The sequence below is a fragment of the Scomber japonicus genome, chromosome 20 (genome assembly GCF_027409825.1).
Source record: "Scomber japonicus isolate fScoJap1 chromosome 20, fScoJap1.pri, whole genome shotgun sequence".
Classification (NCBI taxonomy): Eukaryota; Metazoa; Chordata; class Actinopteri; order Scombriformes; family Scombridae; genus Scomber; species Scomber japonicus.
In genome coordinates, this window is record NC_070597.1 from 8,340,088 (window position 1) to 8,358,121 (window position 18,034).

The 18,034-nt window shown below is 39.2% G+C and overlaps 2 protein-coding genes across 2 annotated transcripts in view; one reads left to right on the forward strand and one right to left on the reverse strand.

The window, feature by feature from the left end:
* sgca (sarcoglycan, alpha) lies at nucleotides 1-10,104 on the reverse strand. The gene is made up of 13 exons (XM_053341913.1): nucleotides 10,010-10,104; nucleotides 8,726-8,791; nucleotides 7,911-7,984; nucleotides 4,142-4,270; nucleotides 3,871-4,022; nucleotides 2,551-2,617; nucleotides 2,218-2,416; nucleotides 1,943-2,111; nucleotides 1,151-1,359; nucleotides 914-940; nucleotides 521-703; nucleotides 310-336; nucleotides 1-206 (listed from the first exon to the last, which is right to left on the reverse strand). The coding sequence occupies exons 1-13, from the start codon at nucleotides 10,102-10,104 to the stop codon at nucleotides 200-202; spliced, it is 1,404 nt and encodes a 467-aa protein (XP_053197888.1). The 3' UTR covers nucleotides 1-199.
* LOC128381211 (neurabin-2-like) overlaps nucleotides 9,655-18,034 on the forward strand; it is a 21,189-nt gene continuing 12,809 nt past the window's right edge. Inside the window, exons 1-2 of the mRNA XM_053341160.1 lie at nucleotides 9,655-9,718; nucleotides 9,990-11,470. Coding sequence (XP_053197135.1) covers nucleotides 10,103-11,470 — 1,368 coding nt within the window. The 5' untranslated portion in view covers nucleotides 9,655-9,718; nucleotides 9,990-10,102. The remainder of the gene's footprint in view (nucleotides 9,719-9,989; nucleotides 11,471-18,034) is intronic.

Consider the following 18,034-nt stretch of genomic DNA (forward strand, 5'->3'; position numbering starts at 1 on the left):
TTCTTTTATTGGCAATGAAAGAAAGTGGAATAAAGAGAATCATAAATGGCAGATCATTTGAGTAACTACATACTATTTATGAATTTTAACATCACTTAAAGAAGAAAAAACACTTCATTTCCCACAGCAAATGAATAAATAGGATGTTGCAACACATTACTTTATAACATTTAAGCTTTACATGTATCCATCGTTGTTCTCACTTCCTGAAAAAAAACAACAACATTATACATATATAACATAAATAAATATATTGTGGCCTAAATATTGACCAGAATTAGGGTAATGTTATTTAATATAAGACTTTACCTGGGCAGTGTGGCACTGTAGGGATCACTATGAAGAGGAGGTGGAGGAGGAGGAGGAGGAGGAGGAGAATTAGAAAAATCAATTTTAAGAAGTGATTTGACTTCCCAGGATTAATTTAATTTAACTACCAATGCTGACTGACTAATGCTGTTCACAAAAACAACAGCAGATCTGTAAGTAAATAATATGAGTGAGTGGGTAAGGGTCTTACTGCTGGGCCATGATGAGGGGGATGCTGGGGCTGTCAGATTGCAGCGGTGATGCTCTCTCCCCAGTTCTGCTGTTGAACATGGGCAGCGTGGATAGAGGAAGACCAGGAATACCACGGTTTCCAGCCATGACCCTTAGCTCATCTGTGTTTCCGAGAATAGTGTGGTGGTGGTACAGCTGAATACTGCAGAAAAGAGTAGGTACAGAACTTTACTTTTGTGGTATGCTAGTTCACTGTAGGGCTCAAACCCTTAAAAGTGTTTTTCTACAATAATCTTTAACTGTTAAGAGTAAAAAATGTTTTCAGAAATCTGTTAAGAATCTCAAATAAATATGCATTTTGGCCATCTGGACAGTGAATGTGTAAGTATTTCTAATCCATTTTAGTACTCACTGGTCTGTCTTTGCATTCCTTTGGTTGCTACGAAAGAAAGAATAATGCGTCAAATTTGTGTCAGTGTTCGTCAGGATCAATCAGAAACTGAACATTGACTGTTCAACTACATAACGGAAATCCTTAAACTTCCTACCCATCCGACCCATTAGATAACTACAAATAACTATACATTTCTCTGGATAAACACAGCCTCCTAAATGGCTATTCCACAAGAGGCTCAGAACAGATACATACACTCCTTCTCGTCTGCAACACATGATGTAGGCCAGCAAGCTACACAGGATGATGGCCAGGATCAGGGGCACAATCACTGTCACAATGTAGTCTGGGAAATAGTCTCTGCTCGGTGGAGACTCGGGAGGGTTGAAGTAACCTCCATCCTCCAGAATCCCTGAGCCCATAGTTGGAACCGGTGGAGGTAGAACCGGCACACTCAGATCGAACTGCAGGGAGAAAAAAAGTCAGTTCTCTCTTATAGAAACTATGAGATGCAAAGCCAGAGATGAGAGGATTGTTAATGTAATTTCAATTGATTAAGCATCCAAAATATGGCTAATAGGGCTTAGACTTAGATTCATACTTTGGTTTATGACTGTGGTTTCCAATCTAGGGGTTAAGACTCCTTCAATAGGTCACAATTTATCCGTATAACACCTTTCAACAACAAGGCAATTCAAAGTGTTTTACATGAAACATAAAAGGTCTTAAGAAAACCCATAACTGATTATTCCCTCTTAGACCATCTCATCTGATGGATTTTTAGGGGCCACAGAGGTGAAAACGTCTGGTCATTCACAAGAAAAAAGCAAAACATTTGAGAAAAGTTCGATCTAATTATGTTTAATAGAAATATACCCCTTGGTTGGGAACCACTGAACTAATCATTTCAGCACTAATCCAAAATATTTACTATTCAATGAGAAGTTGTACATTAAATTCTGTCGTACAAGTTACAATGCAAAATCTGTATTGCCCATAATTCACATGTGACCACCGTTAATATGTCTTTGCCTGTTTGGCCCTCACCAGCTCAGTCTTGCACCAGGTGATACAGTTGCTGGCAATGCCGCAGAAGTTACACTCTCCAGGGACTTTGACTTCTGCCCCTGATGCACACTGTTCCTGATGCTCTGGCTTCAGCACCCTCTGGAGACATTCTGAGAAAAACATCTCTGACCCCACCTTCACATACACACTGACACAAACCAGATTTTAATGATGGAACAGTTATTACAGTTATTATTAAAGTTAAAAAGTTACAGCAAGCTATGAGAAAACTTTTTTTTTTTTTTTTTTTTTACCCCTCGAAGTGGCCTCCAAGAGGGAGGGGAACTCTGCCGCCGCGGTCAAGAGCGTTAGTGATGTTGATAATTGACAAAGTCTGTGTCTGCCACAGCCTCTCTGTATCCTTCTTTATTTCAGTCTGAACAGTAGAGGGCAGCACTTTCTCAATATCTCTCAATTTGATGAAGAACTCAGCTTGATAGGGCAAGATCCTCTCTGTGAGTGACAGCAGTGATGTATGGCATGACTTTCCAACAGTCATTGTGTGCATTTTTTACTTTTTCATCACCCATACTCCTAATATTGCCTATGCCTGTGCTACAGATTTGTGATAATATTTGAAGACATACCTGCAGCTACTTTGATTACGAGAATGTGTCTGGCTGTTTCATAGCTCCGTTTGTTGATGGCATAAATCTGTCAGACAAAGGAGGAGAGTTTATTAACCTTTACATATGTTACTATTCTGAACCTTCACATTAATCCCTAATAATAAGTCTCTTTGTAATTCATATATATATATAACTCATCAGTCATTAATAATTGGGTGATTAATCCTTAATGAAGCTTTTAGGTAGCAGAGATAGTGTATACTTTAGGCTTTACATTAAAAAAACATTCACACTCTTTTAGGGTCATACATTAGGAAAACACAGCTGTCATGATTTTAATGTATTTAGAAATTGCGAATTTAACATTTTTGAATGGTAATCTTACATTTCTTAATTAATACAGGTCAAATCTAAACTAGAACACTCTCTATGTATAAAAGTGTGTACCAGACGTGCAAAAACAACAACAAACAAAAACAAAAAAGACACAACAAATCAACACAAAAAGTTGATTTAAATTTTTTGTCACTTTGGGATAAGCCATACAATTTCAAATGGGTCAAATTTGACTTTGACAGTGTTTAATGAATAACATTACAAAAAACACAGGTTAAGGTCTGCACACTGTTGCTCCCTTAGATGCAGTTTAACAGACCTCCATCAATGACATTTGAAGCTACAGGCTCTTTTTCAGACTTCAGATAATGTTAATATCATAGTTTACTGTGTAAGACAAAAGGTGCCTAATTTAAAATACATTTTTCAAGTATTCAGAGTATTAAAAAATGTCTTCGATGTTCTTTTATTATTTATTTGTCACCTTTACTGCATTATTATTGTTGGATTGTTTACTCCTACTCTGTATTAGTTATCTATTTCCTACATTTCCCAGACTGCCCTCTTCTTAATAATGTTGTTTCATTATACTCTGAATCAGATGAAGAGTTGCAATCTTTGGTTGAATTCTTTCCATAGATATTACATTCTGTTTGATTGAGACTGTGATCCTACTTCAGAGACTTATATCTCTTCTTCTTCTTCTTTGACAGGTTTCTTCATGAATTTTTGATATTGATGCAAAAAAAAAAAAAAAGCAGTTCTCCAGAGTGGAGTTTTTATCTCTGAGGGTCTGACAGCAAAACTTGCAATTCATAACTGTCTCCATTGTATAAAATAAATAAATATTTAATTATACCCATTATCCAAAAGAAAAAGAGAGTAAGAAATATAGAAAAATACCATCAAACTGCAAAATCTGCCCAGAAATGCAATGTATTACAGGTGAATTGTTAATGCATACTCACTCAGGCTCATGTCATTGTTAGAGTGACTTCATACCTCAATTGTACTTCTTCCTGGAGTCACTGGTGTCCCGTACAGGAAGCCGTTATCATAAGGGTGCCTTTGCGTGAAGCGGAGCCACTCTGGGAGGTCTGGATAATTCTGCCTGTTGCACTTAAAAATCATGGGGTCATCGTACAAGCGGCCAGCTTAATAACACACAAAATGGAAAAGAGACATTAAAAAGTACACTAATGCACTATATGTTTATCTCTTAAATTGGTTTGATCATGAAAGGCTGGTGAACTGCTACGTTTCAGGCTCTTACCGAAGAGTTTTGACAAGGGTTCAAAGTCATTCTGGAAAGTCTCTCTCATCAGCTCGTATGTAAATAACTTCCCCACAGGAATGGTAAATTTGATCTCTGCATTGGCCCCACACACAGTGACAGCACAAACTATGTGGAAGTGTAGAAAAAGCATAAAATGATTGAGCTGAATGATTAAAAAACAGCAAAAAGAACTTAAACTTTAAAACATGACAACATATCTGATGGTAAGAGTTTGTCCTACAATACTTGACAGCTGACATCAGGATCAAATGTTCACACTAAGTAACACCAACTAGATACTAAAACAGGAGCGAGCAACTGGCTGTGATGTATATTTACATGAAGTTAAATCATTTCAGGAGTAAACTTGCCTGTTAAAAAGAGGACCCAGCTCCCACAGCCTGCCATCTTGTTTTGGCCTGTGATTGACAGAGCCAAGCGGAGAGGGGCTTGGTCATAGAAAAAGACATGCCAGAGCTATTTTTGCCTCACTAACCTAATAACATCCGGGAGGGAGTCTGTTAGTCTGTGAGTGTGAACGCGTGGAGTAAATGAAGGGATGTATTGTTCCTTCTGATTATAGAAAATCATATTCCTAAACTAAGTACAGTCACTCAAGTACTGTGACATTTTTATAAGTGGGTGATGAGATTATTAAGCCGTGTGAGGTTTCTGCCAATTTTGAACTTTTTTTTTGTCCTTTTTTTCCTCTGTCCTCCTCAAAGGAGTAAAGGAGACAAGAACAGCAATTTCAACTCTTCTATACAAATAAATACTATAAACACTTTCACTCAACAATGACCATGTCTGTTCACCCCACACTGGGGAATTTCAGCCTAAAGCAACAAAATGGGGCAAAACAGGTGCACAGTAGAGCTGCAACTAATGATTCAATATGGATTCATCTGCTCATTATTTTGTCCATAATACGCTTAAACTTTTGTTGAAAACAGTGAAAAAAGTCCCTTAAAGCTTCCTTAAATCCCATCTGACATCTTCAAATTGCCTGTGTTTTTAGACCAACAATCCATAAGTCAAATATATTCTGTTTATTCTCACATACAACTTAGAAAAGCAGCAAATTCTCACAAACTACTGCATGGAACTATATTGATTGTTTGGCATTTTGCTTTAAAATGCCCCAAAATGATTAAACAACAAATTAAATCAAAATAGTTGCTGATTATTTCTTACTGTCAATGCACTTTATCTATAAGTCATTACAGCTGTGCATAGTATAGATAAGTAAGATTAGATATCTATACAAATGCTGTATGAAGCACTGAAAAACAAACGGTAGGAGCTAAATCCAGAGTTGCAGTGACTTTGTGACTAGTGATTGATTGCCAACTATTTTGACAACCATGTAATCATTTTATATCAGCTTCTTAAATGTAAATATTTTCTGGTTTCTTTTGTCTTTATCTGACATTAAACTGAATATCTTTCCATTGTGTGCACTGCTGTGAAAAAAACAAGTCATTTGGGGACATCGCCTTGGGCTTTGGGAAACAGTTTTTCACTATATTTGATATTTTATGTTCCAAACAACTTGTTGGAGCTATTTGTTTGTTTTGTTAAGTTTAGTTTTTAGTTTTTAGTTTTAGTTGTAAATTTAATTTACCAATTATGAGTAACTTTGTTTGTTTGATTAACTTAAGTGTTAGATTAGATTTTTGATAATTTATTTTGTTTGTTAGTTATTTGAGCATAATTAGATTTGCATAGTTAGTATTTTGGTTTATTTTTTGCTAATTGGTTAAACACTGTAGGCACTTTTGAGTAGTAGGTTATTTGAGGAGATAGGCACATGGAGGACCAGCATGCACCTGGGTGGGCCTATGTTTTTTTGTTTTTTTTTTGTACCAGTGCAAGAGAGGAAGCAGCAGCAGTCATGGTTCTTCTTTGTGTTTTCCTTTGTTTTATTTTTATGCAATAAATCCGAACAAAAAGGAAAGATTGGAATGGACTTTCATCTTCTTTTGTCTCCGTTAAACCACATCCCCATGATGCATCAGTGGCCTTTTCATTATGTTTGGTTTAAAGTTTAATTTGTTTTTTCTGGACAATGGCCACTACACAATTTATCAGTTGATCAGTGAAATAATGGGTAGTTGTAGCCCTGATTTAACCCATCATACACCATAAAAATAGTTACAAATACATGTTGAGATGGCAGGTAGGCTATAGGGTCTTGTTTCTGCAGATCAGATTGCAGCGATAAAGTTTTTTTTACTTTATATGCTGAAGTAATGTTAGGATTAGGATAAATTAAGTTAGTGATTTAATTCTTTTATTTGTTCACTCTCTGTGACTGACTCAAGGACATTGCCGGGCTAATCCACAGTTTAACACTAATACCCTGCCATGAAGAAATCTAGCTGCAGCTGTAGATGGCACCACTGTCACATTGACAATGCACATCCTGTTTAAACAGTCTTTTCAGGACATACGGTATTCCTCTACTTATGTCCTTCAGACTGGACCTTCATCTGTTCTGAGATAAAGGTGAATATGATAAAGGAGAAAGTGGGTTATTTCCTATGTATGGAGCAGCTGCATGAATGTGCTGGCCTTGTAGATAAATCAGCCCCCCGTAGAATTAATAAAACATAGATGGCATGGGTAGATTCAACCAGCTCTCACAACCCAAAAAAGGGAAATGCTTTGTCTTCCTTCAGTGATAATATATAATGTATATTTCAGCTACAGACACAGAATGCAGGAAGCAGCAATGTGGCTCGCATATAACGGATGTGTTATTGGCCAAGAAGGTTTGGCTTGACTGATGTTTGCTGGGTCCTAGTGCTAGTCTTATTCCCCGACAATCTCAGCCACATACCGTTTGGTATCAAGGGGCCCCCAGACTTTTGAAGGACTGTTAAATTCCTCCTCGTTTTGTGATCTTCATGATATTTACGATTTTTTGTGATTATTTAATTATTATTATTTATTATTTATCCATTACTTTCAGCTATTTCAAACATTTATCTTTAGCTACGTTGAGCTACTTTTAGCTTTTGCCTAATTGTACCATTAGTTTTAGCTAAATATTGATTCATTACCCATTACTTTTAGCTATTTCAACTACTTATCTACTACTATTGGCAAACTATTTCAAATGTTGCACTATTTATCCACTGTTTTAACCTTATTATTCATTATTTTACCATTACAACTTACCGAATTAAGCCATTCATCCATTACTTTTAGCTGTTTTAACCATTTATCCATTGTGTGTAGCTAGCAATCAATCAATTTTAACTGTTTTATCCACCAGCTACGTCCACCCATGTATCCGCTAGGCTAACGGTTACATTAAGCTTGTCAATTTACTGTTATTTTCACTTCCTACATAACTACTTGAACCATTTATTCAAAACTTTTTGCTAACTTGCATTACTTCAACACTGTTGTATCAGTTACTTTTAACTGTTTCTTTTTATCATTTAAAAATGGCGGACATAGATGCAAAAGTTTTTCTTTGTGTGTTCATTCCCCGTAAAGTAGCAGATGGATTTAAAACCTCATTATATATAAAATGAGTCAATTGGCTCTATTAAAGACTTTATACGCTATGTGAAACTGAGAAGTTAGCGACTAGAAGATTTAAAGTTCATTCACCAAGTCTTTGGAAAGTCGTCTGTTTTTTTAAATGTGTCATGTAATGTTTTAAATCAATTCATTAATCTGTTGTCAGAATCAAATTAATTCAGCTTTCTCCATCTGCTACTTTACAGGGAATAAAAACACGAAGAAGACGAACGTCTGCTGTGAATGTCACATGACTTCCTGCCGTATGCAGAGACAGAGGTGAAGATGTCTGCGTCTATGTTCTCGCTGGATTTGTGAGATCACAACATATTGAGATCACGCGAAGTCCAGTCTGACCTGAGCTGCCAGTGGTTTTGACCAATTAGTGTTTTGTGTTTTTGGAAAGTGCTTTGCCCTTTAATACAGTTTCCAACATGGACGACTTCTCAGATGGTCCATTGTCTAAATAACAAACCATCTGAGGCGTCATGTTACCTATGTTACAACTTATCCTATAGTAGCTACATTTACTTAACTATTTCAACTTATTTCTTTATTTTGATCTATATGAGATGTTTATTCTGTATGTAAATCTCAGGAATATTTACCACAGGAACTTCTGCATATTGCACATTTATATTGCAGATGTATTTACACAAAGAGTCCAGTTTACTGTGTATAGTATTTTATTTATTTATTTTATCCTATTTTGTCTTATCTATTCTTAATTCTTTTGTTAGTTCACTTTCGCCCTTTAGCACTTTCACCCTTAAGCTGCTACTTTTTTTTTTTTTTTTTAGCAATTTCTATTCATCCAAGACTATAAGCTACTTTGTCATATTTTGGAAAACTGATTTAACTATTTATACTTTAATTTTAGCACTTTTAATAGCTCCATAACTTATAACTAATTAGTTTTCATTTCAATGGCAACATGTAGTGTCCAGGTGTTACACCTAACACCATATGTAGAAATACATATTGACACAATTGAGTCATATTAGTTGTTTAATTTTTTCATATTGGTTGACTGACATACATTCTTACATATCATTAGTTTTATTGGCAACGTCTGGTAACTTCTGGAGGACCCCAAGAGGCTGGTACTCCTGGCTGGGAATAAATGATAAGATAAGATAAGAATTGTGGGAATGTTGGGTCTCTTTAAATTAAAATAAAGAGTATGGTCTAGACCTGCTCTGTGTCTAAAGTCCCTTGAGATGACCTTTGTTGTGATTTGGCGCTATATAAATAAAGATTGATTGATTGATTGATTGATAAGATGTATCTTGACTGATTCCCCTTGGGAGAAATTCAAATTGACACAGCACTACAGTGGAAAAAAGTAGCAGTATAAGGATGAAAGCAGGGGCAATTCTAGGATCAGACCTTTAGGGGGGCTCAGCTCCTAATGAGAATTTGACATACAATGCCCTGCAAGTGTTCAAACCCCCTGCTAAACTACTCATTTCACTGGATAACCTAAGTTACAACAATAAATATTAATATTAGTAGAGTGCTCTACTATAATGTATAACAATAATGGTTCAGAATAAACAATCACAGATTTCTACAGAGAGGACCCTAAGATAGTGAACCCTCAGAGAAAGATTATATATTAATGACAGAACTACCCAAAGTACATTAAACCTGTTAAAATAGAATAATATTAATAATTATTTATCTATTTTTAGGGGTGCTGAAATCAAATTTAGCCCTTTTCACCCTTAAAAATTGTCTACAATCACCCCTGGGTGTAAGTGTACTAAAAATTAGAATCAACAGTAAATAAGACAAAATAGGATCAAATGAATCTACAATATATGACACATACATGTATGCAGTGATGTCCCCAATAGTGCAGGGCCAGGCTCTTATTACTACACTTGAGAGAGATTGAGAATTAACGGGCACTATGACCCAGCGGCTGCCTCCTCCATGCAGCAGCAGCAGCACTGGCGCTACGAAAGGAGGACCAGAAATCTGCAGCTCACAGAATGAAGAGATCAAAATGATGCTGGCTGTAAAAAGGGATTAAACGTAAGCAATCTGTCGTCAGCTGCGGTAAATCCTCGGCTCGTTACTGTTCTACTTCTCTGTGCAAACATTATCCCTCATATTATTTTAACCTTGCTAATGCAATTATCTGTTAAAGGGGGTTAGGGTTTGCATTGTTGTAACTGCAGGCGAGCTAATGACAGATGCATCGTGCTCACTTTCTCCGTTGCATTTTGGACGAGAATTGCAGCGGATGCAAGCAGGCCCTATAATACGAGCTGTTGTTTTTGTTTCTCCCCATCTGCCGGTCTAGTCTGGGCGCCACCTCGCTACAATCGGCTGCGGGTGGATAATACAGATTTGCCAGCGGGAGTTGAGAAAGGAGACATGCCGTCGCTGAGCATCCGTTGCGACGCTTGACTGACCATGATGAAGACCGAATCCACATCCAAGAGCACCGGCTCTGGCTCCACGCTCAGGAGCCCATCCCCGCACAGAAACGCGTACGAGGCGGGGATGCAGGCCCTGAAACCAGTCAAAGACAATTCCGCCAATGGGGACATGCAGGAGGGCCCCCGAGGGCGCAGGTACGGCTCCAACGTGCATCGTATTAAAAACATGTTTCAACAGATGCAGACCACATCCCCAGCCGATGCAGAGGGAGAGGAAGGCGCCTGCAGGAACAACGAAAAGACGGTGCGACTCTCCCTCCCAAGAGCCGGGAGCCTGAACGAGAACGTGGACCACAGCGCGCTCCTGAAGCTGGGATCCACTGTATCCGAGAGGGTCAGTAAATTTGACACCACCAAATCGGAGAATGGGCACCAGCGGGCCTCATCACCCAGCTACTCCAAGCTGCAGGAGACACGCCGCATCTTCGAGCAGCAGCAGCAGGAGAGACAGCAGCAGGAGAGACAGCAGCAGCAGGAGAAGCTGACCACCACCAGAGTCCTGCTGAAGACAGACAAGGCCTCAGGATTTCAGGATGGCAGGTTGGATGTGGTGGCCCGCTTCAATGGCAGCACAGAGTCCCTGGACAGCCTGGACACCAGTGAGGCAGTGTCCCCCACTGTCAGCCAGCTCAGTGCTGTGTTTGAGCGGGCAGCCGAGCTCCGGAACAATCTCCACCGCCTCTCTTCTACACCGCCGCTCCCGTCCAGGGGAGTCAGCGCCAAGGTGGGTGTGTTGAACTCCAAAATAATCACAAAGAGGGTCTGTGCCTTTGCAGCGGGCAACCAGGAGGAAGAACTAAGCAGTCTGAAGGACCAAGAGGGGCCTCCAAGGGGCTCCATGGGGAGGGTGACTTCATCTGAAAGCATTAACGGGGGCCAAAGTGATTCATTTAGTGATTTTTCCAGTACTGTAGGAGAGCCGAATGAGCAGAGAGAAAAGACTGTTTCAGATGCAGGTGTTGAGGCCAAATCTGAGATTACATTTGAGGAACACTCTGGCAGTATGCAGCCCAGCAGCACAACATTGCAGGGTGATATGCACATCTCTCCGGAGAATGGAGAAGGTGCTGCTGTGAAGCAAATCTCAAAGGCCGGCGAGATGCTCAGACAGGAAGAGGAGGACCGGGCGCTTCGAGACGACCAGTCGGGCCGTGACTCTGTGGATATCAGTACCTACAGCGCGGTGGGGGAGGACTTTGGAGGAAGCCAGGTGGATGAGGAGGAAGATGAGGTTGATGACCGCTATGACCCAGAGTCCAGCTGTGTGGAGATTGCTGGGCTGCCTGATGAGGAGGACCCACCACCTTCAAGGAAGATCCGCTTCAGCATAGAGCCCATCAAGGTGAGGAAATATGCACTGTAAAAAAACAATATATAATATAAACAAGAGAGATGAAGATACCTTTCAGACTGGACCCACAGAGTTTGTCTAATAAGGCTGAGGTGCAGATGTTTGAATTGTAATTTTTGCCCAAACTGTGATGCGAGTTGGGATTTTTCTTTAATCCGGTGTGTTGAGAGGATGGTTGAATTTGACCTTAAAGCTTATCTGCCCTGGTACAGTCATAGCCAGCACTACTGTCAGCTGTTTTAATCAACTCACTCAGCTTCTGCCGGTGTCAGAATGATGCTGACATTTTGATTTTATCCTGTTTCAACATGGGGCTTTGCACACTACTAACACCCTCCCTGCACACTAGCCAGTTACTAATGGATGGCCCTGCATTCCAACTGTGCAGCTGACATGGGCCCCAAAAGAGCCACTATGTAGATACTTATCTGAAATGCAGTGGGAACTGCCTCTCTAAATAACTGCTGGTGAAAGAGGAACAAAAAAAGCAGGGATAATTAGCCCTGTTTTTTAGAGATGTGGATACTCTACCATGGCCAATGACAGGTCAGCCGACAATGTATGGGTAGCTGAGTGAGGAATAGAGTGTTTTTGTGTGTGTGTGTGTGATTGAGGAAGTGAAGAAAAAGACTGTAATCTCCTCTTGGGCCAGTCAGATGAGAGAGAAGAGAGATGAGGATGAGGAGGTAGAGTTGATTGTTAGTGTCTCTTAGTGTCTGGGGGTGGTGTAATGATCCGGAGAAGAGCATCAGATCCTCTCCCGCTCAGTCTCGCTGCTCTGCTCTGCCTTTAGGTCTATCCCTGCCTGCTGAAGTGGGCCCTGACACTGTGCATCACACACATCCCCTCACGCAGAAAGCCATTTCAGTGACTAAAGGCTCCTGTACTGTATCATGACCAGCCAAGTCGAAAGTTGCTTTTGTTCTCTCTCCCATCGTTGCACATCACCCAGTAGTGCATGTTCACAAGAGCCTAAGAGTTTTTAAAAAATGACATATAAAAATGACAAATAGGCTGATTTGATGACATAAACAAAATCCTCAAATTTGGCTATAAAAGATTATCAACTGATGCAAAGATAAGTTGGAGCTGAATGGGAAACTTTAAAGAAATAGCTTGACACTTTGGGAAATCCATTTAATTGCGTTCTTGTGAATTCATTTAATTGCCTTCAGAAAAATTAGATGAGACTGATATCACTCTTGTGTCTTCATGGTAAATATGAAGCTACAGCCACCAGCTGGTTAGCTTAGCTTAGCTTAGCTTAGCACAAAGACTGGAAACAGGAGGAAACAGCTAGCTTGGCTAAAACTAAATCTGCGAGCCAGCTCCTCTAAAAGCTCAAAGCTTATTTCCCCAAAATGTGAAACTACTCCTTTAATATCTGACCAGCTTATCTAAAATGATGATGATATCTGTGTATGTTAAATGTGGCATATTTAAAGGCCATGAAAACAACTTTTATCAGCTTCTTACTATGAGCGATCTTCTACATAAACACATTATTTCCCATCAGACATTTTTTGCGTCTCTATGTGCTCTTCTGGTTCGAGGTGAATGAGGTTCACCTAAGATAAAAATATGATGAAACGTAATGCTGTGCACAGATTTACACAGAATCTGATGATAGTTCATAGGTTGTTTGGTCACTGTCAGTCAAATCTGATCAGCCCACATCCGTAGTCTCCTGATGAAGCAGATTACCAGAGTTTGTGAGAGTTAAATTCTAAACAGATAATATCTTTAAACTTTGATTTGTTGCTTATTTCCACAGAGACATACCACAAAGAAACACCTGAACTATGTCAAATCTAATATTTATAACTGAACAACCAAAATAAGTTACTATTTAATCATGTTTCTCTTACTCTTAACAACTGATTGTAAATGAAATTGAGTCATTCTGGTGGGTTCGTTGAAATATATGGCATCACATTTTTGTAGCAGAGCCCTAACCTCCCTTAAATCAGAGAGAAGACCATAGGCAAAATAAGCATATCTAAAGTAAAACCAATACTGCACTAACTTTGGCAGATAGTGTTTATGTGGGTCCCAATGGCTCATATGCACTATTCCTGTGTTTGATAGCTGATGGTAGAAGAAGACATGGATGCAAATGATTCAGGTTACAAAACATTCACTGCTTTGAAAATGTTTTTATGAGGAAGGAAATGCATTCAACATGTTTATACCTGAAAGATACGCACCATGGGATTTGGTGAGAAACAATCAGGGTACATGGAAGCTCCTCAGGACACATTTAAATCTCAAATAATATCTGTGAATAAAAACCAAAATACTTTAAAGCTTGAATTAGGACACATAGGGGTAAGAAATACAACCTGTAAAACATTCATACACAGCAATTTCTATGAGTGTGTGTGTGTGTGTGTGTTCCAAGTATATGCAAATAGAGTTATATCTGTGATAAGCCAATTCTGGGCTCTAATATCCACCGATGGTTGGATCATGCAGACTGTGTCCGCCATGCTGAAAATCCTATCAGTATCTTTATAAATCATGTCTGAGCTCAGGAGGCCATTGTAATGCAGGAAGAAAAAGAAGAAAAAAAAAACAGATTTCTATCACATTATTTTATCCCTCAGGAGATCAAAGATGGCTACCAGGAGGAAGCTTTATATATGGAGTGATAAAGAAGTCGTAACTCTTTGTCGTAACGCTTTGATAAAAAGCAAAATTCGGTTGTGACCCTGCAGCCATCATCGGAGAATAACCTCCTACTGAGGCCTTTCACACTGTATCAGTGTGGCCTTTGTTATGGAGATTGATGCAGGGGTGGATGAGAGTAAAAAGAGGGGGTGGGGTGGGGGGGGGGGGGTGAATGGGGGGGGGGGTGTGAGGTCAAATGGGAGGAGCATTATTATGCAGCTCAAATGTCATACGACTGTACAACTGCCAGCTCTTAAGTCACAGTGTCAGTTAGTTTCTCTCCCAAACAGGAAATGCCCATTTTAGTGCATATTTCCCCTCTGTGCAACAACTCAGCTTTCGGTCACAATTAAGTCTTGTTGTGGTGATGGCGGTTGGACGTCTGGGCACATGTCTGTCTTTGTCCCCATTTTACACTGAACACTCCTCACTGTCTGTCTGTCTGTCTGTCTGTCTGTGTGTCTAACTGTCCTCTCCAACTGGCAAAAATAGCATTTCTGCTTCGGGTAGAGTTCACACTAGACCCTTTGTTTGCTCCTCCTGACACTCTTTTTCTCGCTCCTTCTTTTTTCCCTTTCGCTCTTTGTCACCAGTCTCCTACTGTTAGTAAAAATAGCAGCATTGTTATCGTCACAGACTCGCCTTGCTTTTTCATGGCCGCCTCCTTGTCGAACACAGGAAGCAGCCTCTCATGTCTTAATTATTTGTTGAGCTTGTTTGTTTTGGCTTTCGCTCTGTATCGTTCAGAATCAACGTGCTACTGTACTTCATGGTGTAGTCATGCGTGATTTTTAAAATATTTATCTTTTGTTGAAGGAGAGCTTTTTTTTTTTTTTTTTTTTAAAGCGTAAGATAAAGATAATCTCTATTGGATTTGCGCTGTGTTCTTTCCAAACCAGAAATAATCAGATTTATTTTTCATGCGTTAGAATCACCTTGCTCACTCATCACCTAGCTTACACTTTTTTTATTCCCCCCTTCACCACACACACACACACACACACACACATACACACACTTTCTCATGGGTTTCTGCTACCTACGCAACTCTGAACAGCAGTCCTGCCAGCCTGCTCAAAGAACACCTATGATTTTCTTTCGCACAGTGTGATTAATGCAAACAATGGATGTTCCTATACTGTAATGAACTCATGGTGTATAATTTTGACAAACACAGACACCTGAATATCATTTTTTTTAAGCACAAACTGCAAAATAGATAATGTTAACAGTCCAAATGCAACCTTTAGTGGTTTGTGTTACAGCTCAGGTCAGATATCGAGGAATAGCCAAGGGAGAGGTAATGCATCACCATATGTCAAGGTATCCTCAAAATGTCATTTACTTAGACTCAGTGGTCCTGCAGTATTTCATACAGTGCATTACTCACAGTGAGGAGGGGTGGGAGACCAGACAGATTATCAGCAAGGTCACACTGCCCCACTTCTCAGTCCTGCAGCAGTGGTGGGTTGCAAGCATTTACATGATGTGCCTACTCGCTACAGTTACTGCAACAAGCCATGTTATGAAATGTCTCAGTCATGATGTCTGAGAGCGGTTTTGTCTCGTCTGCCGTTAATCATGTCAAGCTTAAAAAAAAAACAATAGACGCTGGTTGGTAATCTGTAAGGCTGTATGGAGTGATAAAGATTTGTATCTTCAGTTTTACAGCTTGTCTAGTTTTGATTAATACTGTATTGATCCACAGGAAAGGAAATAAAGGATGATGTTATTCTGTATTTTTCTCATTGTCAAAACATTAAATGAAAAGACCAAAAACCAATAATGTGTAGGTCCGCTTATCAAGACTATCTTATGTGTGGTGCCAAGCTTTACGTTGCTTTGCTCCAACTAAAGACTCAAATCTATATTTTTAATAATGTTCCCTTTTTAATTACGTAAGTTTAGCATCCGTTTTTTGTGCATTTTCTGTTGCGAAATATAGACTAAACATATTTGGTGCTCATGAAGAACTACAGTTGTGATTTTCAGGGTAAGGAGGGAAAATGTCACCCAGTGCAACAGTGTTTTAAATTGCTGTGTTTTAATAGTTGTGGGACTTTTGATTTTGGTCTTTTCATGGGATTTTTTTTTACAGAAACAAAAATATAGAAAACACTTACACAAAACACCAGAGAGGAAGGTATAGTTGCCAATATGCAAAATCAAATAAAATGGCATAAGAAATCAAAACCTATATACATTGTAATACTCAAGGTAACTAGACTCTAATAAATTAAATACATAGAAAATATATTAAAAAATTAAGTAACCTCTAAAGATAGGATAAGTCATAGTAAACACAGTAACTAAGATATAACCCCCCCCCCGATAAATATACAGTGACATACAATAGCCATATAAAACATGCAGGAATATATTTGCCGTATCATTCCGCATATTATATCTTTATTCAACCCCCTGTTGTTGATCTTATTATCATGCTGCAGTGTCCCTCCCCAGGGTCAGCACTAAGCCTAAACATGACTGCTGACCAAATATTGGCCTGCCAAAATAGACAAGCTCTGGTGCCATGCGACCGTTACTATGACAAACCCATCATATCCATTTTATTGGCTGGGGCAGAGTGGTCCAACGTGATGGCAGTCAAGGCCACATCCTTATTTTCTGCCTGTGTGTTGCATTATTAATATATGGATTAACCCCCAATTTTAGGAGGATTTAGAAGCAATTACCTGCTGCTTTGGCTCTGGACATTTGTAACCTGTGGTGGCTGGCAAAGTAATTAATGGTGGTGTTGTTAAGCTGTTGAAGAGGAAAAAGTGTAATTATTATGGCTTCTTCTGGTATACATATGTGTTATATGAAACACATACATCCAAGCTCTAATGGGCTATATCATATAATAATGGATTAATTGCAGCATGCTAATAGCAGTGAGGCTCCCTAAGACTGTATGAGGAGCTGTTTCTTTTTGCTTGTTTCTTTAATCCACTAAGTTCACATTCAAGGTGAAAACAAGCGGCAAACTCGGGGGGTGAAAAATTAAGCCAACGTGTAATTGCCAAAAACTGCAGTTGGCCACATGAGGATGTCTCCAAAAAGTGAGTCAATCCTCATAGACCCCCACGACAAAATGCCCAACTTTACAGCAGAAATAAACATATTTACAGCCACATACAAAAAAGGGTTTGGTTTATATAGCTAATTTTCTGGTTCACAGCATCTGTAAGGAGTTTGAATCTTTATATAACCTACTCGTTTAAATTTGATAGATGCTTAAAGTTATGCATAATTAAGGGCAAAATAAATAAAAAATAAAATACAATATATATTTTACAATCTATGGATAAAAACAGAGAATAGCAGTGAAGCTGGAAAAAGCTTACATGCCGGAAAAGTGTTGAAACACCAGCAGGAATTGTGTGAATAATAGAATATGATGGAAAGTTGGGTGCTAGAGAATGTGAAGAGAGACGGAGTGGAAACTGTTGTGAAAAACCAATGGCACCACCTCCACACATCCTATTGGCTGGATCCAAAATTAGATCTGTTTTTGGAGAGTCAAGAGGGAAAGAAACACAGCAGTTGACATGCTGCTGTGAGCAGTGGGGGTTGGGGGTGGGGGTGGGTGTATTGACTCCCTAGTTAAACCACCACAGTGTTACCAAAATCACATCCTAGCCAGAGGGCCGTCAAGATGGAACCACACTGTAGTAAAGCAGAGGCCTTCAGACCAGCTCTATCATTTAGCCATCTCTCTGTCACGACACATGCATTGTAAAATGGTAGTTGTCACTTACTGGCTTTTTTAAATACCTTTTATAGTCCCAAGTGGGTGCTCTTTATAGACACAAACACAATCTGTTAGCTGGTGAGTGGCTCTAGCTAGCTGCCCACAGAGCTTTTGTAGGACATCCCAGG